This window comes from Peromyscus californicus, unplaced genomic scaffold, assembly GCF_007827085.1.
Source record: "Peromyscus californicus insignis strain IS unplaced genomic scaffold, ASM782708v3 Scaffold_13__1_contigs__length_99412109, whole genome shotgun sequence".
Lineage (NCBI taxonomy): Eukaryota > Metazoa > Chordata > Mammalia > Rodentia > Cricetidae > Peromyscus > Peromyscus californicus.
In genome coordinates this window covers 24,110,813-24,132,846 of record NW_026294424.1, presented here as the reverse complement: position 1 = coordinate 24,132,846, position 22,034 = coordinate 24,110,813, and the positions used below count along the sequence as shown (strand labels likewise).

Below are 22,034 nucleotides of genomic sequence, written 5' to 3'. Positions count from 1 at the left end.
CAGGTGTCTTCCTCGTGTGTGTGTGTGTGTGTGTGTGTGTGTGTGTGTGTGTGTGTGTGTGTCCTGCCCTGTGAGATAGGTGCTTGCTGCCATTCCTGACAAGCAGAAGTCAAGCCCTAGAACCCACATTATAGAAGGAGAGAACTAAATCTCCTTGTCCTCTGCCCTCCATAGGCATCCTGTGGCACATGTGCCCCCTCCATAACCACATACATAGAATATAATGTAATTTTGAAAAGTTGAGTATCCCTACTCAAATCAAATCCAACCTCTGGATTTACAAAACACCAATTCAACTAAATCAGTCAGTCCCAGAAGAATCTCACTAGGCTCAAGCTGGGCTCCAAGGTGAGAGCCTAGAACCCTGCCCTACCTCCTCGCATGTTAAATGAATGCTTTACCTTGGAGCTGTATACTGAGCAGCCTCCTTTTTAATTTCAGCATTTTTTTTTTTTTTTTTAGGTTTTTCGAGACAGGGTTTCTCTGTGCAGCTTTGCACCTTTCCTGGATCTCGCTCTCTAGACCAGGCTGGCCTCGAACTCACAAAGATCCGCCTGCCTCTGCCTCCCAAGTGCTGGGATTAAAGGCGTGCGCCACCACCGTCCGGCTAATTTCAGCATTTTTATAAATGCCCCTCATAATCTTTATGCATGCTAAATTTTGGGAACCTCTCCAACAGGACAGATGTGAAAGTCAAAGAAACCAGCAAGCGGAGACAGGCAAGATTTGAACTGGAGGTTTTTCTTTTTTTTTTTTCTTAGTCACCTTTTAAAATGTACTTTTAATTTATTCTTTGAAACTTTTGTACATGTGTGCGATGTCGTCTGGTGACACCAATGGGGAACCAGGAGTTATAAATAAGGTCGGTGGCGAGGTTCTCCAACACCTTCGTTTCAACACTCCTTCCTGATGAACTTCAGTCAGGCTGCTTGCATCAGCGTGCTGATGCTGTCTTCTACCTCTGACAGCCTCTTCAGGACTTGCTTGACTTTAACCTCATCAAATTCCAGACACAGAAATTCAGATTCCTGTAAAACATAAAAGGTTGTGTCAGAAGAAACCTGCAAGGCAGCTGCAGTGGTCTGAAAGAGAATGGCCTCCATCCACAGGGTCGTTCGCATGTTCACAAGCTCAGTCCCCAGCGGAAGAGCTGTTTGGAAAGAATTAGGGAATGTGGCACTGCTGGAGGAGGTGTGTCACTGGGGATGGGCTTTAAGGTTTCGAAAGCTCACACCAAGACCACTCTCTCTCACCTACTGCTCCAGTGCCACACCTGTCTGCTGCCTGCCATGGTGATGATGGACTAACCCTCTAAAACTGTAACTGAGTCCCAAAATTAAATGCTTTCTTTTATAAGCTGCTTTGGTCATAGTGTCCCCTCAAAGTGGAGAACAGGAAGTAAGTCCATAGCTACGGCTCTTCATCTGGCATGAGCAAGCTGCAGAGGTCCAGGGTCCCTGTGCCGTGAACCAGACTCGGGCCTTTAAACCTATGCCATATTTTACCATGCAAAGCAAACCCACAGTGTCCTCAATGACACCAAGGGTAAACACAGACAGGTGCCACTGTTCTCTGTAGTTGGAAGTTTTCCTGTGTCCCGCTTGCTTGGCCCACGGTCAGGACAAATCTCTCTCACTTTCTGTGTCTTGCCTGGCCCATGGTCAGGACACATCTCTCTCACTTTCTGTGTCCTGCCTGACCCGCAGTCAGGACAAATCTCTCACCCACAGTCTCAAAGCCTTTTATAAAATTATAAAATAATCGCACAGAAGCTTAATAGTAATTATAACTGCTTGGCCATTTGCTCAGACTTATTACTGACTAGCTCTTACACTTAAATTAACCCATAATTCTTATTTATGTTTAGCCACGTGACTTGGTACCTTTTCTTAGTTCTGCCTTGTCATCTTGCCTCCTCTGTGTCTGGCTGGCAACTCCTGACTCTTCCTTCCTCTTCCCAGCATGATCATCCAATTTAAACTAACTTATACCACTAACAAATACTTTTCATTTAATCAGATATAACTTGCCAAAAAGGAACCTCCCCAAAGTTAGGCTTGGGGAAGGGTTTTTGTTTTTGTCTTTCAGGAGAATGAAGGCTAAGGAATCTGAAGAACAGTGGACAAATGAGACATCTGAAGAAAAAGGACAAATCATCTAGAAAAAATGTCCCAAGAAAAGGAGTAAATTGGTCTATTGGTATATCACATATAAAATTTTGTAAGTCTTCCTAAACGTTTGTTTCTACTGTTCTCTACAGACACTTAACACAAATGTTCTTTATGTAGTCCCAGTTCAATTAAAAATTAAAGTTGGCTTTGGAGTTGGAGAATGGCCCTCTCCTTCTCTAAACCTAAGCATGTTTGTTAAAAGGAAAATGCAAAATCTCTGTATTATGTCAGAAGAAAGAGCCATCTGATATGGGACAGAAGAAAACCAAAATTAAGGAACTATTCTATTGCCACTAATCTTAATTCTTTGGTTCTATATTGACTCTTTAAACTTTTCTTAAGGTATGAATTTTATATCATAATTTGTAAGATTTATATATATATATATATATATATATAAAACTTTTGTTCTGATATTAATGGTCATATAGAGTACTAACTAATTCTAGAAAAAAGGCTTCATTTAGCTGCCTGTACATGTTTTTGTGTTGGAGTCTCTATCAGTTTTCTGCAGGGAATCATGACCAGGTCTAACAGTGAATTTGAAATCTCCAGAAAGATGATGGAGCCCCACAACGATGATTCCATCAGGACGATAATAATACCACTAAGCTGACAAACATCACCCAAGGATCAGCTTTGGACTACAAACTGCTCAGGACAATTTCGAGATGGCTAGCTGAGATGATCCAGCCTCACAGACTATTTGAGCGAGGACTTGAGAAAAGCCCTGCACTTTGGCATTATGCAGAGACTGGACAACAAATGATACAGCTACCTCTCCCGGAACTTGACAATTAACCCAAAAATTTTCTTTTTAGGATCCCCTAAAGATGCCTTCATCCACAAATAGCAGGAAGCAATTTTAAGAATACGACACCCACATTTCCAAGAGGTGGGACAGGTTGTTTATGGTCTTTCAATGGGTTTCGGGTTTGGGATGATTGTTTAGGATGGTTGGTTACAAGTTGTTATTGTTAATGGTCAGGAAAGAAACTAAACAAAGGAGATTAGATTAAAGGTTCTTGTTTGAAAATAAAAAGAAAGAAAAGAAAAAAGAGGATATAGATAAGAGGTAGATTATTGAATCTACTCTGAAAAAAACATAGAAATGATAGAATAAAGGGTAGATTATTAAATCTACTCTGAAAAGAAAAAAGAGAGGATATAGACACGATACAGATAAAAAGGTAATTATTGAATTTACTTTTAAAAGACAACTACTAGTTTTAAATATTTTACATTGGATTAGATTTTTATATATTGTATACAAAATATATATTGATACAAATTTGAGATTGATTTTGTTAGAAAATGCTGTACATATACTTCTAATCTTGTTCACGATATTGTACCTATACTGTTGCTTGAGTTTTCCTGCCTGGCCCACAGTCAGGACAAATCTCTCTCACCTGCCAGTCCCACAGCCACTCAGACTCGACCAAGTAAACACAGAGACTTATATTGGTTACAAACTGTATGGCCGTGGCAGGCTTCTTGCTAACTGTTCTTACAGCTTAAATTAATCCATTTCCATTAATCTATACCTTGCCACATGGCTCGTGGCTTACCGGCATCTTCACATGCTGTTTGTCATCATGGCGGCTGGCAGTGTCTCTCTCTCAGCCTTCCACTTCCCAGCCTTATTCTCCTCCTTGTCCCGCCTACACTTCCTGCCTAGCCAATGGCCAATCAGTGTTTTATTTATTGACCAATCAGCAACACATTTGCCATACAGAACATCTCACAGCACTATACAGTTCATTTAACAATGTAATGCAATTTGCTAATCCTTGAATGTTATCATATAAAGAAATGAAAGTCAGTAGTTAGATATTACAATCAAACTTGTCATATTAGGTATATTTTCAAGGTCAAGCAGAGATATATTTTACATAGACAGGTCATCTTCAAACCCTTCAGAGATCTACAGAATATGGCATTTAAGATGTTTTAATAACATAGTTTTTTTCTTTTTTTTTTATGACTATGAGACATTTCTGCTCCTGGCAGCACCAATCTACTTCAGAGAAGATATGGGCAATGAAGAAACTGCATATGGAGTTAACTTTCATTGTGGCAAAAGTTAGTGACTGGGCAACAAAGTGTCCTCGCATTGACTGCTGACAGTATGCTATCCAAAATGGACAGACAGGACACAAAATAAAGGACTACCGATCATTGCCAAGACAAGTGTGGTTGTGGCTTTGGCAACAGGTGTCCTCTGAGGCCAGGACAATATGGCACCATTGCTGAAGTGGCTTTGTAATCCAGAAAAGGTACAGTGCCCCTTTCTTCAAAGGCAGCTGAACAGGCAATGGACCGATGGCTTCTGGTGTGCAGTGGAACAGTAGCTGAAAAAGTTATTCTTGAAAGAGTAACTAGGCTGACAGAGTCTAACCTCTCAATGATAGACTGGCATTTAATAAAGGAGATGAAGACACCCACAAGCCGAGAAGAATGGGATGCGGAGAACGGGATGCCGAAATGAAGCCATCCACAAGCCAAGAAGAATGGACAGCTGAATTCCAAAAACATCAACAATTTCCAGAATTTAAAATCCTGAATCATGACAAGACACTGGCAGAATTCAAGTTTATCTGGTACATGGAATACTTGCACTGAATGTGAGGTCGAGCTGTAGGCCTTGCGTATATCCTGCTTCACAAATGAGTCTGTCAGATATGCTAAGCCTGTAGGCTGAAGATGATGCCCCAACATGCAGAGAAACCTCAGTTGATTGTCCAGGATGCTGGCTGTTTCCATCATAACTCATTTTTTGGAAGTCACTTGTTTGCACTTCCTGTTTTACTAGGTAATATTATTTCCTTCTCTAGTCTCTGAGGAAGTTGAAGATTATATAGTTATAGTTACAGTTTTCCTTGTTAAGAAATTCAGAAAAAAAACTCACTAAGAGGTGTTAAGTGTGTAAGTTTGAAAGACATCATAAGATATTTTCTGTTGGTAATATAAGTTAGGATAGAAAGTGAGTTAGGTATATTTTGGACTCACCAAAATAGAACAGATAATGGAATATTTTCTCTGAATTTGTCAAATGCAAATAGACTAGACATTGCTGATGTATTTATTGCTTGTATATATTGAATACAGTTATTGTACTTATTGTATATAGTTTTTCTTATATGAGTTATAACTTTTTTATTTTTATTAGACAAAAAGGGGAAATATGGTGATATTTTATTTGTACTTTAATAAATAAAGTTTGCCTGGATATCAGAGGAAATAGCAAGCCATTTTAAGTAAACATAGAAGTTAGGCAGCGGTAGCATATGCCCTTAATCCTGTCACTTAGCAGGCAGGATTTCTGTGTGTTCAAGGTCACACTAGGGAACAGAGCCAAGGGTGGCGACACATCTCAGTACCAACCACAGAGACCTGGAGGTCTGTACAGACAGACAGAAAGTGACAGAGCTGTGTAGGAAGAGGAAGTGAGGTAGCTGGGCTAAGAGAGCCAATGAGAGGGCAGAACAGCAAGGCAATAAAGGCGTGGGTAGACAGGAAGTAACTCGCATTTGGAAGCTGCAGAGTTGGTGTGGTAAGGTTGGCTGGTGGCTTTCCCTATTTCCCTGATCTCTCTAAGGCTTTCACCCCTATATTTGGCTACATGTTTTTTATTTAATAAGACCATTTTAAAAATTCATCTACAGTTCCCATTAGGAGAGGTTCTGTCCGGGAGCTCAATTGATGCTGGTACAAATTTAAGGTAAGTGCTTAGGTATTGCTCCTTTGTGGATGAAAACTGAGGGCAGGAAAGGTTAACCTCCATCTGAAGAATTTTAAATGGCACAGTCAGATACTGAACTCCCAGCTCTGGCTGACTTCAGAGTCAGTGCTGTCCCCACCTTATATAATAATGAAAGAATTGTGATTTGTCCCAAGTTAGCCTAGGCCAACTGTGAATCCATTAGCTAGACATCAAAAAAATGACCATATCTTGAAAAAGCAACAGATATTTCTCAGGTCCTTCTCCATGCTGGAAGACCTCCCTCACAGATCTCCTTCTAACACATCCCCTTCAATCACTCAGGATTGGTGAGCCAATCTTAGGTTAGATAAGTATCAAATTTAAGGCCTTTGAAGTATGTGACAGAAATCTCACACATCCCAATAAACTCTGACTCTGAACTGTCTTGAAGAGATGGGCAGATATGGGTATCCAAGAGTGTCAATCTTTTCTATCCTCAAGAACAGTTACTGAGTAACTCTAGTATAAACGCTTTGAGGTTATATGCTCTAACTGCCTTGCTTTCTAGAATGAATTTAGTAAGTTTGAAATTAAGGTTCCAGGTATGTCAAGTGACATGAGTAATGGCCCTTTGTCTGTTAAGGGCAGATCGTGGGATTAAGACTCTTATCTGCACATTTTCCTCTCTAAACATTGAAGGAGATCAGAACATCCTACCCCAAGAATCTACTTTGACATTATTTGAATTGAAGGTAACTGAGAATCAACAGTTTCCTTCTTGGAATTTCTTCTATCCAATTAAAGCAAAAATCTTCTGAGAAATGAAGACCGGGGAATTTTATGGTGGTAAAAATAAAAGTTGACATAAAGTATACAAACTTTCTAAATTAACCTATATCTATAATTGTTTTTCTTCCTACAATTTACTGTTCCCAGTGACTTCATTTATCAGCCTTCATTAATAAAGTACATAAATTTTCCAAGTCAAATGGCTTCTGCAAGTTTTCAGGTTGTATGTGTATGTGTGTGTGTGTGTGTGTGTGTGTGTGTGTGTGTGTGTGTGTGTGTGTGTGTAGCCCTTCTGAACATAATATTTAAAATATCAATGTCAATATTATTTGTAAACATCTTTTTCCTATTAATATTTTCTTGGTTTAACACATAGGAGTCCGCAAAGAACTTCCTATGTGGGTAGAGGATTTCTGGACCATGATGGCACTTTCCAGCCTTGATCCAAATCAGCAGGAAAAGGAGTGTCACAAGCATCTTCACAGGGAGAGTCACTCTGCTCCCTGTCAAGAATGTCCAGAGTTGATGGAGAAAATCGACTTTGTCGTGGCTACACTACTGCACTAACTCCATACTGACGGCACTGACCCGGGAGGGATAAGCAGAGGGCAGAAGGGCCTCCTGATTAAAAAAAAAAAAACAAAACTCCACCAGGGAAAAGCAGTTTGACTACTAGAATCCTGTCCTCAAACTCGTATTTGGACAGAAAAGGAGCTTAGAAATTCTATCAAATTTTCATTTAGTCTAAAAAAATAAGTTTAAACAAGAAAAGAATATGGGGCTAAGAACGTAACTTGGTTGGTACGATGCTTGCCTAGCACGCACAAAGCCTGGAGTTCCATCCCCAGCATGTTTAAAACCCAGCATGGTGGTACATATCTGTAATCCCAAGATTACAAGTTCAATATCACCTTAACTACACAGCAAGTTTGAGGCCAGCCTGTGCAACAGGAGACCCTCTCAAAACAAACCAACAAATAAATGAATAAATAATAAACAGATGGAGGCCAGAGAGATGACTCAAGAGTTAAGAGCACTTGCTCAGCAATCATGAAGACCAGGGGTTTGGATCCCAGCAGCTACATAATAAGCTAGGTTCCCAGCAGGTGCCTGCAGCTCTGTCTCCTGCTGGTATAGGGCCAGGGCCAGCGGTGACAGGAGGACTGCTCAGGCTTACTGCTGCCAGCTTAGATGAGAGTGAGCCTCAGGGACAGTGACAGAGGACACTCAGAACCTCTTCTGGCCTCTGTGTGTGCACACCTATATGCAGATATGAGCCTATACTCACAAACACAAACATACAAAACAAAAAATATTAATAATGAAACTCCCCATGTTTCAAACTGAAGAAGGAATTATAGTTTTTGTAAACAAGGGCAAATTTATGAAAAATTGGGCAGTTCAGTTGGTAAAATTATGAATAGGTCTCAGATTTGAAAGCCTTTTATGAGATCGTTAGTTTCAAATGTATTTATTTAATGTTTGGCCTTGGAAGTAACAGTCCGGAAACTAATAATTATTAATGAATAAATATATAGTTAGGAAATTGGTGAAAGAGATTTTGGCCCATGTTTTACTCCAGTGAGCCAGCTGCAGTACTAAATCACCTAGGTTTGTATTTATATGTGAGGAGATTAGGATCTAAGGGATCCATCTTTGGAGCTATATCTATCAGTGAAGCTCTGTTATATAATTTGCTTTAATAATTGAAGGATTTTTGCATGTGAGTGTGCACTTAGGTGTGTGTGTAAACATGTGCACATGCATGTGGAAGCCAGAGGTCAGCCCTGGGGCTGTTCCTCAGCCATTCACCTCTCATTGCCCTGGAGCTCACTGAGTAGGCAGGCCACCAGCAAGCGGAGCACATGCCACCACACTTAGCTTTCTTCCAGGGGTTCTGGGGACTGAACTCAGGTCTTCCCTGCACTTTACTGATTAAACTGTCCCCCAATCCCATAACTGCTTTGTTTTTGTTTGTTTGTTTTTCCAGGCAGGGTCTCACTATGTAGCCCTGGCTGGCCTGGAACTTGTTATGCAGACCAGGCTATCTGCCTGCCTGTCTCCTAAATGATGGGGTTAAAGGTGTGCACTACCATATCTGGCCTTTAAATCTATAATGAAAACATTCATATTTATAGAGTACCATGGGATATTTTAAAACTTACACATATTTGTAATGTTTAAACCAAGTCAAGCATATCTATCTCATTTCTTTAATGGTGAAACATCACTTTTCTTCTAGTCTTTTGAAAATGCAGCATATTGTCTATAGTTATTCAGCTGTGGAACATCTTACCCCAATTAAACTCTCCACCTTCTCCTCTTCCTGTCTCCCCAGCCTCTGGTTCACCACCATCCTACTCTCGCCTTCTGTGAAACTGACTTTTTGGTGCTAGGGACTGAATGCAGGACCTTATGCAAGCCAAGAGCACATTCTACTACTCACCCACACTGACAGTGGGGTCAATGTGTGTGTGCAGGTGTGCACACACCATGTCACACATGTGGAGGTTAGAGAATAACCTTATGTCAGTCCTCACCTTCCGTCTTGTTTTAAATATGTTTTACATAGTTTTTGAGGGTGGGGCACATGCTATACCACACATGTGGAGGTCAGGGGACAGCTTGCAGGAGTTGCTTCTGTCTTTCTACTATGTAGATCCTGGGTCTCAAACTCAAGCCATCAGGCTTGGAGGCAAGTGTGTTTACCCACTAAGCCATCTCCATATCCTTAGCATTAGCATTTTTTAAAAAGTAGGTGCTGGGGACTGAACCTAGGGCCTCATAGCCCCAGCCTTCCATCTTGTTTTGAGACAGTCTCTGTTGTTTTTTATTGTTGCTGTTTGGCCTGCAGGCTTCCAGGGATTCCTCTGTGTTTACTAACTCCCTATAGGAGTGTTGGGAGTAAGATGCTCATACTACATATCGGGCTGTTATATGGGTTCTGGGGATTTGAACTCAGGTCCTTACACTTGCATGACATGCACTTTTACCCACTGAACTATCTCCCCAGCCTGAGATGAATGTTTTTGTTTTTTGTTTCTCTGTGTAGCCCAGGCTATCCTGGAACTCAGAGATCTGCCTGCCTCTCTGTCTTCCGAGTGCTGGGATTAAGGGCATGCACCACCACTGCCTGGCAAGACGAATGTTCTTTTATGCCACTTCTGAGTGACAGGCAGTACTTTTCTTCCCATGCCTGACTTGTTTCACTTAACATTGTGTACCCTCGTTCCAGTGATCCTGCAAATGACAGGCTTTTGCTTTTTTTCTTCTTTATGGCTGACTTATATTCTATAATTGATATGTATACTTCCCTTATCTGTTCATCTGTCAACAGACACTTAGGTTATTTCCATCTCTTGGTTATTGTGAATAATACTGTAATAAACACAGGAGTACAGATGTTTCTTTAACATAGTGATTTCATCTCCTTTGGACATATGCCCAACTGCAGGATCATATGGTAGATCTACTTACTTTTTTTTCTAGATAATTTTTATTTCATGTGTGTGTGTGTGTTGTCTGCATGTATGTATGTGCACCGTGAGCATGCCCAGAGCCTGTGGAGGTCAGAAGAGGGCATCAGATCCCCTGGAACTGGAGTTAGGACAGTTGTGAGCTGCCATGTAGGTGCTGTGAACTAAATTCATCTTGTCTGGGAGAGCAACTGCTGCTCTTAACTGCTGAGCCATTGTCCAGACTTCTTAAAGTAATATTATCGTGTATGTGGCCTCATTGGTCATGACGTCTTGATCGTCCTGTCTCAGCCTCCGAGGTGCTGAGATTATGGGCTTGTGTCACCATGCTTGGTTGGCTTGGTGCTCATGTGTAACCGGAAGGACGTTTCGTTAATTTGGGTAAAGCAGAACTAGTCTCCGCAGAACAATGGACAGAGTACCCAGAGAAAAACTGCTGAACAGTTTGAAGTCATCATTTCACTGAAGCTTGTGAGAAACTAAATGACAAACTCTTTAACACACTCATGAATGTTGCTGCTTTATTTAGAAGTTCAAACTGGGGTGTACCATCATTCCTGATGAGGTACATTTTAGGTCAAACTTGTCTGCAAATAACTTTGACAAACTGTAATATTTACATAAAAGGAATTGAGATTGTTTTCCCTGCCCCAAATCAAAGCCATTCGGCGTAGCTTGACCATCATTAGTAAGGGGAACCATTATGAAATGGCACTAATTTCTAGTACTTGGTAATGTACAGATTGAGATCAGGAAACATCACACAATACACTGAATAAAATCCAGGAAAGGAGCACGAAATGACAAACTCCTTGGCAGGAGAGGAAGGCAGAGTAGTATTAATTGAACTAATTCTGGGATGGCAGACTTTCTCCAACTACAAGGATTGCCAATTTGCTCTGCCAATAGCAGCCCCTGCCAGTCCCCAGCATCTCGTGTGGCTGCCGTGAGTCATTTATAACTCAGTGGAAACAGGCCGAGAAGCCTCTCCCTCTCTCTGGAGGAGACAGATAGGGAAGGAGGGGATGAAGTGACCAAGAGGAAGATGGTTTTCAGAAAGTACTGATTTGGGGAGATAAAGTCTAGATGACTGGGGCAGGGGTGGGGGCATGGGGACTGACTTTGCGGGGTCCCAGTGATTAAAGCTCTTCATGTTTGCACCCCTGTGTTAGTCTGCTAGAGGCTCCCACTACAACAGACCAGAAGCACGCACAGCACAGGTTCATTTCTTGCAGCTTGGGGAGGCTAAAAATCCAAGATCAATTGGCTGGAAGGTCTGGTTTCTCCTAACACCGTTCTTAACTTGCATTTGGCCATCTTCTCACTGACCTTTTCTCTGTGAAAAGCATCCCTGGTGTTTCTCTCTTCTCACACGGACATCAGACACTTTGGCTTCCAGCCCTACCTATCAGCTTCCTTTTAATATCTTTCTTCAAAACATAGTTATTTTTTGAGGCACAGAATGGACTTTAGTATAGACAGAATTTGGAGTGGACACAATTTAGTTAATAACAATCCCTAGCACTTAGAGGTCCTGTGTTTATCAAGGATCTGGTATTTGTGGATGATATGATGATAAAGTCAACAACCTCATACTTAATTCCTAGTTTCCTGGACATATTATGCAAATAAGAATTTCTAAGCCGGGCGGTGGTGGCGCACGCCTTTAATCCCAGCACTCGGGAGGCAGAGCCAGGCGGATCTCTGTGAGTTCGAGGCCAGCCTAGGATACCAAGTGAGTTCCAGGAGAGGCGCAAAGCTACACAGAGAAACCCTGTCTCGAAAAACCAAAAAAAAAAGAATTTCTAATAGCTAATCCAAAATAAGAAAACAAACTCAAAATAAAGCAACGCCCTGCCCCCCAAACCAAACACACACACACACACACACACACACACACACACACACACACACACACACACACACATTCTGTGATTGGTCACGGCTACCACATTCTTACTGTCCTTTATTCTCAGATGTTATTTAATCTGTGAGTATTTCCAGAATAAAAGCTGTCAGGAAGAGGATTAGAAAATAGCACAGAAGAGTTCTCTATTCCCTACTCTTAGATCTCGTAAATGTCTTGCACGTATGTTGTGTCCCTAAGTCTAAACTCTTGTTCTGGCATACCATTCTCTGAAAGAAAATGTGAGTCCGAGGGAAGGCGAGGGCTTGCCATGTGGGTGAAGTCAGTCTGTGGCCCTCCACCTCAGACAGCTTGCTGCAAGGTTTTGGAGGCAATGGGTAGAGGGCGGTGGAGAGGAAACTATCTCTATTTTGAGGGTGTATGTTCTGACATCAGTGAGTACTGAGCCTTTGGTCAAATACAAAGATCAGCTCTCACATTAACGTGGTGTTTTATAGGCTGGAAAGCCTTTCACATGCATGGTCTCATTTGATCCTTTAACAGTCCCTGTTAACTCGCAAGAAACAAAGCCAGAAGTAAGCTACTCTGAACAATTGTAGAATGGGCAGAATTTGCCTATCTGACCCAAAGCAGATTGTCTGAATCAAATCTGGAAAACGTTGACAGAAAATACAGTGGATTTTATGAGCTTTGGTATATTCTAATCCCACTGATAGAAAAATTGAGATCTTATTTACTTAAAACTGTCCACGATTCCACAAACTAGAGTTTCAAAATTCAAATCTTTGTGGAAGACAAAGGTAGCCAGCTCCTAACTAAGACCCTTTCTGGTCACCATCATTCATGCAGTAGGTTTTGAAAGCGTTGGAAGGAGTGGTGGGAAGAGAAAAGTTTGTGGGGGTGGGATGTGGGGATTCACTGCTGGCTAAAGTAAAAACTACGACAAAAGACCATAGCTGAGGATGCTGGTCAGCTGTAGAGTGCTTGCCTGGGAACATGGGGCCCTGGTTTTCACGGCCAGTGACACAGGAACTAGCATGGTAACACATGCCCACAACCCCAGCACTGAGGAGTGGGGGCAGGAAGATCGGAAGTTCAAGGTCATCCTCCACTACACAGTCAGTTCGAGGCTAGTCTGGGCTACACAAGATCCTATGTCTCCACTACCCTCTAAAAAAGAGATAGCAGGTAGGAAGGCTTGTGGGAAAATGCTAGTGAATTTGAAGTTCAGAGCAAGACAAACTTATATTTAAAATAATACAAAATGATAAGAATAAGCAACAAAATGCCAAGCCTTTCACATTGATGAGGATAATTTTATCCCATTTTATAGAAAGACAATGAGTAAGCCATAGAAGTAATATGTAGAAGAGCCATCTTAAAATACATATCTGGCCAGGCATAGTTGCTCATGCCTTTGATCCCAGCAATCAAGAGGCTGAGCGAGTCACCATGTGTTAGAGGCCAACCCCTACTGCAAAATGAGTTGAAGACCAACCTGAGAAAGACCTTGTCTCAAAACCAAACAAGCAAACAAGCAGCCCCAATTCTGGCTGGCTGGCTTTAGAACTGAACACTTGTCATTTCACAATCTCAGCTTCTATTTATATGCTTACATATAATATAAATTCCACTATTGATAGTTACTAATGAATCCATACCTGAATGTTAGTCTCAGATTCAGTTAACTTTAATAAAGACTCAAAGGAAAGCTCAGTGTTGTTAGTATATACCTAAAGTCCATCAACAATGTTGTTCTCACCTTCCACCAATCACTTTATAGGGAGTTGAGGATTCAGCTCAGTGGTAGAGTACATGCCTAGCAAGTACAAGGCCCTGGGTTTGGTCCCTAGCATAGAAGAGGAGAGAAAGAAGGGACACGGGGAGAGAAAGAAAAGGAGATAGAGGAGGAGGCTGTAGGTGGGCAGTGAGCACGTCCTGGCTGCGTCTGGAGACCTCTGGGCATGAGAGCAGTTGTTTGAGGGGAGAAGGCACAGCAGAGTTAAGGAGTGCATGGGACCCAGGCTGCAAAGCACTGAGTTATATATAAACTCAGCTCCTACAGCTTTTTATTCTGACTCCTTCTACAGGTATAAGGAGGTAGGAGGGGTAGGGAGGATTCAAGGATAGATGCCTGTTATCATCAGCAGGAGAGCTAGAAGCAAGACTACCTTTGCTATTCCATGAACCAAAGTTTCAAACTCCCAGAACGAGATTCCTTCGTCATCACCTACTTGTAAGTCAGCAGAACCAGAACACTGTTTGACCCTGGGGTTCTTTCTATCAGTAGTCACAAGGAATCACCTAGTCTGTCTTTCATCTAAGAAAATCAGATTATTCAATAAAAACCAGATCAGGTACTTCTAGAATGTGAGAAGACAAATACATTAAATTCTGAACTTAAACTTTTAGTAGCCTTCATCTTTGACCCACATCCATCCTCCAGCTAAGCCAGGGATAAGATGATTGGGTGGGACAAGGGGCAAAGAGCACATTCAATAACGTCTTGATCACAGAGTCAAGGCTTGACTGACATGTGAAACACAGAACAGGCAACACATATACTAATATCAATAAAAATAAACAGTTCTCCATTTATTGATTTGTTTACTTATTTTAATGCTAGGGAGCAAACAGGTCCTCACTCCTGAGGCTAGCACTCTAGCTCTGAGCTCTATCACCAGCCCAACTTTCGTAGCTTTAAGAAATTTCCTGTCCTGCCTCACAAACAAGCTGTCCCTCCTCAGAATGTCTAGAAAACTTAGTGATCTTGTAAGGAGGCAACTACCAGATCCTGACAGTGTGTGACTCTATGCTTTCCTGTCTATTTACTAGTGAACACAGGATTTGAAACCACACAAATCTCCATCAAATCTAAACCGAGACTCCACACTTTACGCTGACTCCAGGGTAACTGGATTGCAGTTTCTGAATTCATGAAGTCAGGATCTTGAATAGTTTTAACTGCTGAGGTCTCTGGGGATTTTACAATGCATCTAAAGCAGCTCAGCAGCTCTCTGAGAAGTAAGCCTACGCATTCCCTGTTGTATTTTACCTGCATCTCATATTCAACATAAAAATTACACAATTTTACACACTATTTCTGTTTTCCAAAGGAAAAAGCTAAGTAAGTACTTCATTCTGACACATACTAGGCCTCTACAATATAGTCTAGCCAAGGTACTTTGGTGCAGCCTGAAATCAGCCTGTCTGCCTGCCTGGATGTGGCTAAGGCTGTCTCCAATACTTCTGGGGCTGCCAGCATCAACTCAGGAAGCACACAGCCATCAGCTAGTGAAGGATAGCAGAGGTTCGGCAGCTGGCTGGGACGATGGTTGCAATCGGGTGTGGCAGCTGGCTGGGACAGTTTGACAAGGCAGAAACACAAACAAGGCTGCAGGCTAGAGCTGCCAATGGCCTGCTTATGGGGCTCAGGTCCCAACTCCGTCTTCTCGTCTGCCATCACTGTCAATCCTTAGAAAGAGAAGAATACCCAATCCAAGCATTTTTCTTATAATCAAATTGAAAAATAATCCTAATATTCAACAATCACACAGCAAAGTCAGGAACTGACAGTTTAGATGCCAATCAACTTCTTCACCTGAGCTGGTATACAGAGCATTTCCAACCCATTGCTTTGATATGATAATCTCATCTCTCCACTCCGCAGAAAACACCAGCGAAGTTATTCAGTTCCTGTTGGATTGATCCTGTGTCAGAGACTGGAGGGAACAAAATCCGGATGGACAGCTGCAGCATTCTTCAGTGTGGAAATACCACCCTGGAGGCTTGGGATCGGATTTATTTATTTTTATATTATTAACTCAAATAGTCCATCATTTGTCTTTTCCCCCCATCTTCAAATGAAAGTTAAATACTCCCTGGGGGGTTAAGAAATAAAAAGAAACAAAAAACCTCTTGTATCCCTATTTCAAGCTGTGAGGAAGGACCTCAAGCAAAGCTATTTCCGGTTTATAGCTGTAAATCTGAAAAGAGAAAAATTCAAACGCCAAGTCTTTCTTTCACCTTCACCAGTGAAGAATAAAATACCAAGTCTGAGCGTTACAAGGGCCCCTGCAGGGTAGGAGGGATGGGTCGGTGGTTAAGAACACTCATGGGTAACAGCAGCACTTGCTGTTCTTGCAGAGGACCCAGGGTCTGTTCCAAGCACCACGTGGTGGCTCACAACCATCTGTAACACCAGTTTTAGGGGACCCAATACCCTCTTTTAAACTGTGAACACCAGGCACACACGTGGTATACAGACACACAAGCAGGCAAAACACTCAAACACAAAAAATAAACTAATAACTTTAACAAAACACTTTAATAAGAATTTCTATCATTATGTCACTTACAGGGCAGGGGACCAGGATTGAGCCTGATTCTGAGTGATACGTTACAATAGTTGTGATGGGTTTAATTTATCATCCAGCAGAGGTTAAGTCTAAACATGTAATCATGACAATGCGGTACCCAGTGGCATTACTAGCCTTGTTCCTTAGACTATAAGGCTCACTGGAAATGACCAGAAATATACACCTACTTTTGCAGACGCACTCTCCTCAGCTGTCTGTGCTATGCTGGGACTTAAAACACTACATTCTGACATGCTCACACCTGCCCTTGCAGTCCTGTCTTTCAGTTTTCCCAGAGCACAAGAAGAAACACTTCTCTGAAGTTCTGTCTACCCCAAGGGTCCATGTTCCAGAAGATTAACTCCCAGGAAAGAAAACTAGAGTTGCTACCACACCCAAAGTCTTGGTGAAATCTGGCTCCGGATACTGTCTATTCTCCAGGCTCATTTACCACATGTCCTCATAATTTCTTCTTCCTCTATAGCTGCCTACACCTCTGTCTTCCCTGGCCCTTGTGAAAATGTTTTTAGCCTCAACCATCTGGTCGTCCTTGAGTTTCATACTCTGAGTGCCACTGCCAGCATGTTAGGAAGTATATATGCCCTTTCTTCTGTGGTTTCCATCTCGTCAGACCTTCAGAGGGCAGAGAAGTTCCTTCAGCCCCTACAACAACTATAAAGTCAAAACACAGTTGAAAGCATTTTGAAAGTTAGAGTTAAAAAGGAATCATCTATACATGCTACTTTTGTGTGTGTGCATGTGTGGAGCGTGCATGAATGTATGCATGTTCATACGTGTGGGAGACAGAAGTTGCTGTTGGGTGTCTTCCTCAATTTCTCGCCACTTGATTCACGTAGGCAGCATTTCTAGATGAGTCTGGAGCTCACCAGTTTGACCTAGTCTAGTCAACACACCCCACCCCCACCCCACCCAACAGGGGCAATCCACTGTCTATGACTTTTTTTTTTTTTAAGATTTATTTATTATGTATACAGCATGTATGACAGCAGGCCAGAAGAGGACACCAGATCTCATTACAGATGGTTGGGAGCCACCATGTGGTTGCTGGGAATTGAACTCAGGACCTCTGGAAGAGCAGTCAGTGCTTTTAACCTCTGAGCTCGTCTATGACTTTTTAAATGCTAGGATACAGGCTGCTGCCATGGCTGCCCAGCCTTCCTGTGGGTTCCAGAGGTCCAAGCAGCTCTCAGTCTTGCATTATCTACCGAGCCACCTCCCCAACTCCAAATTCTGTTTTATACCCAGTTTCCCTCTACAGAGAAGTCAGGAAGTGACCTTCTCCATCATTTTCTACTCAGGTCTCCATGGAACCCAAACGGGGGGTGGGAGGGTGACTATTTTGCGGTTCTACTATTTGAATTCAGATGTAGCGTCAGCATTACTGGCTGTGCAATCCTGATGGAGAAATTAATCTGCTTAAGGTTTCCAAATGAAAAGAATGGAAAAATAGTGTCTATTCTATGTGCCTGTTACAAAAACTAACTAGCAAATACCCAAGCATCAGTACTGTCCTCTGTATGCAAGCGTCTCAGTTCTCCCTCTATTCTGCCTCTACCTTGGTCCCCGGGACATACTTCACCAGGCTCTTTTCTTTAACACAGGCACTTTGCTCTTAATAGTGGAAAATGGTCACGTGAAAGACTCCTGGAGCCTAATGCTGTACGGGATAAAGACAAACAGAAGATTGTTCTCACACTGGGGAAAGGCACCAACTGCTTCTGGCAACAACAAACCCCAACAGTAAATCCCGCTTTGCTTGTTTTTACTGACTTAACTTCCAGGAGCTGTGTGAGCCTCTGGGAGTCTTTCTCCTTGCAAGGATCAGACATACTGTTTGCTCCTTTTCCTTTCTTAATAGGTCTTTATTTAACAAGACTACTCACTAGATTGAAATATGAAAAACTAGAACAGACCAGGTTCAACCATAAGGAAACCGGCAAGGTCTCAGGACTGAACAGTTAGATCTCCTTGCCCCTGAGAACCTGTATTTTCATATTTTCAAAAGTAGCAGAGTTTCTATTTAAAACATATTTTCCTGCTTTAGAAAAGAATTCTTACCATGTAGAAGACAATAACAGAAGTCTATAGTCTCAGACTATAACTACAAGCTACTAAAGTAGTGCTCCCAATCGCTCTGTGTAGTTAGACCCCTGGCACCTCTGTAAAGCTCGCAGCTAACTGGACTCAAAAGCAAAGGCACTACTGCTGGGGATGGACGATGCCGCCCCAGGATGGATGATGAGACCCAGTGGTTACCATTCTAAAATACGCCTCTTTCACCTAAGATTTATTGGGAGAAACTCTAAACACAGAAGCCCTGAAAAGCATACAGGAGGTTCCTAATTAATTAATTTGCATGTGTATTGATACCATGGCATGTACAGAAGTCAGAGAACAATCTGCGGTAGTCGGCTCCCATGTAGATCCTGGGACTGAAATGCAGGCTGTGAGGGTTGGTGGCCGGCGCCTTTACCGCTAAGCTATCTTGCTTTACATTTACAGAGGAAATCTTTTTTTGTAAGGATAAAGAGCAAGGCGATCAAATCACTACAGATTCACATTTAAATCTGCATAATAAATCTTACTTTTGTTTTATGTACTTTCCTTGGCTGTTTTAGACAGACCTTTTCCTACTTCCTTCTTGTTTCAGAAAATAATGGTTTTTTGGCTTTGCTGAGATCAGGCTGTGCCCTGCCGTGAGTTACTATAAAACTGCCCATATTCTATAAAAACTGTTTTGTTTTGTTTTTTAAGTTGTGCCTTGCCTCTAGAGACTCCATTTTACAAGCAGTATTTTAATCCATTCTGATGCAGAAGCAACTTGATGAACAGGTGTCCAGGACCACCCAGGAGGCACTGACTGACAAATAACTCATTCTTAATAGTAGAAAGGATGCTACTGTATAAATTTATTGATGTAAATTGGGATGACAGGAGCACAGGGCTTACGAAATCCCATGAAGAGGCTAGGCCTGAGAATTTACTGGACATACCAGATCAAGGAAAGAGTGCAGCTCCCTCACTAGGGCCTCATAAAGAAAAGGACACCTAATACTGCAATGCAATGTCCCCCAAAGACCTGTCATGTGACTGCCCAGTGCACGTATCAAACGACTGACAGACAGTGAACTCCGCTTCAGTCGGCCTGGTCCTCACTGATGATGAAGCAGGCCTGCTTCAATGTTGTCTGTCCATCCACCAGTGGCCCGTGTGAATCCGGCCAGCCCTGCCCTGTTTCTGAGGTGGTGACAGCAGTGGCGGCCACAGCAGCAGTGGGGTCTCAGACCTCCAGCCTGGTCTGTTTCCTTATTCCTGCAGAAGTGATTTTCACAGCCCTAGTGTTTCCCTCCTTCTACCTGCCAGGCCCCTTTCAAGCCCATGAACTCTGTCATGACCTCTTTAACCTTCCAAATCTATGTACACAAACACACATACATATCCACTGTGTGGAGCATGATCTAAGAGTTAATATTAGTAATTCAACAGTGATTAGGAATACGAGAACGTGTGCTTGTTTTGGCTACTATCAAGGAAAGCCAGACTCTTTGGCAAACCACTGTCGCCAAAATCACTGTACCTCATGAATTTATTGTTATTCAATAGACAGACATGCTAGAAAGACACAAACGTGTTCATCGACCTCTCTAACACAGCATGTTCATAACAAGCTTAAAGTTTAAATGCTCTGTTTGACACTCTAGAGATTTATTCATCTTTCTGGTCATCTCCCATGCGTGCAGGAAGTTATTGAACTTCAGCTTCTGTTAATTATTTTTTCTTTGTGGGGCATCCCATACAAGGTAAGACCTCTTAAAGAACGAAAAAGAAAATGGTTTTTCTTCCTTTGTACACAAAGGGTTAAAGTGTTACTGGATTGAAGTCTCGGTAGTTCACTAATACTCAAGGAGAGTAGTGGGAAGGCACACAGTTTATTCAAGAGTGCGTCCTGGAGGGGTGGGGGGGGGGCACTGAGGAGGCAGCTGGGAGAGCGACAACAGATATTATCACTTTCAAAAACTCCATCTAGCTGAGCTCTGGATGATAAGGGCTTTTGTATAAGGAGAAGAGAAAGGTACAATGGGCAGGAAGGGTCCATGGGGGCAGGAAACCCCTGCCAGATGGAACATTAGAATGTTCAGAAACTCTTGGGGTTATTTCCCATGCTTTCTTAAGCCGGGCGGTAGTGGCGCACGCCTTTAATCCCAGCACTCGGGAGGCAGAGCCAGGCGGATCTCTGTGACTTCGAGGCCAGCCTGGACTACCAAGTGAGTTCCAGGAAAGGCGCAAAGCTACACAGAGAAACCCTGTCTCGAAAAACCAAAAAAAAAAAAAAAAAAAAAAAAAAAAGATATTCTGAAAGTTACGTACTTTGTAACTAAGCAGGAAGGGTTTAGAAAGGTAACCAGATGTTTCATTCCAGATGGCTTAACAGTATCTTAACTGTTCAGGCTGGGCTTGCTTCTTAGAATACAGAATGCCCACAAGAGGGGATGTAACCCTTCCCAAAAGGTAGTCAAACATTAGCAGGCTTGGAGGTCCCTGAGGATGGACATCTCCATCTCTCTTAACCAGCTTTAGACTCTACCTCCTGTGTTGTTGTTGTTGTTGTTGGTGGTGGTGGTGGTGGTGGTGGTGGTGGTGGTGGTGGTAGTGGTGGTGTGTGTGTGTGTTTTGTTTTTGTTTTTGTTTTTGAGACAGAGTCTCATTTTTATAGGCTGGCTCTAACTATATAGACAAAGATGGCCTTGGACTCATAAACTTCTGCCTCCACTTAGCACTCCAAAGTGCTACGATTAGAGGCATGTACACTATGCCTGTTTTTATGTGGTGCTGAGGAGCAAGCCCATGGTTTTGAATTGTACAAAATCTAAAGGTCTGATAGTAAAAACCAGGAGCCAGATATTGGAGTAAATGCTGAAAGATCAGAGAGACAAAGGAACAAGCCACTGGAGAAACTTCTCACCACTAAACTGAATCCTCAGGCTGAATGGAAGGCGAGATCCTATCTCCACGAATCCTCAGACTGAAAGCCTCTGAGTCCTCAGCTGAAAGACCTCAGTTCCTGTCTCCTCACACCTCATATACTTTTCTCCACCCAGCCATTTCACTTCCTTCCTAGTGCTGGGATTAAAGGTGTGTGTGCTTCCCAAATACTGGTAGCAAAGGCATGAGATCTCAAGTGCTGGAATTAAAGGCATGTGATTCCCAAGTACTGAGATTAAAGGTGTGTGCCACCACTGCCTGGCCTCTATGTTTAATCTAGTAGCTGGCTCTGTTCTCTGATCCTCAGGCATTTGATACATAATGTATCACCACATTTCCCCTTTTTTGTCTAAAATAATAAAAGAAGGTTATAACCAATATAAGAAAAACTATATAAAATAAGTACAATAAGTATAGAAAATATATACAGTCAAGAATTACATTAACAATGTCTAGTCCATTAACATTTGACAAATTCAGAGAAAATATTCTCATTATTTATCCTATTTTGATGAGTCCAAAGTGTTGTACCTAATTCACTTTCTATCCTTGTGGGAGCCCATTTTCAGGTTCCTAGTGGCTTACCCAGCAGGTCTGCATAGAGAGGATGATTGGATCATGGGCCTGAGTGCAGGTGTCTGAGATGGCCTGCACTTGGCTGTG

At 42.2% G+C, this 22,034-nt stretch overlaps 1 protein-coding gene across 2 annotated transcripts in view; it reads right to left on the bottom strand.

Moving 5' to 3' along the window:
• Window positions 1-721: 721 nt before the first annotated feature.
• Window positions 722-22,034, bottom strand: part of Commd1 (copper metabolism domain containing 1) — a 141,113-nt gene continuing 119,800 nt past the window's right edge. The window contains exon 3 of one of the 2 annotated variants that reach the window (XM_052734702.1): window positions 722-1,028. In XM_052734702.1, coding sequence (XP_052590662.1) covers window positions 921-1,028 — 108 coding nt within the window. In that variant the 3' untranslated portion in view covers window positions 722-920. The remainder of the gene's footprint in view (window positions 1,029-22,034) is intronic. The other variant, XR_008217417.1, reaches the window with a different exon arrangement.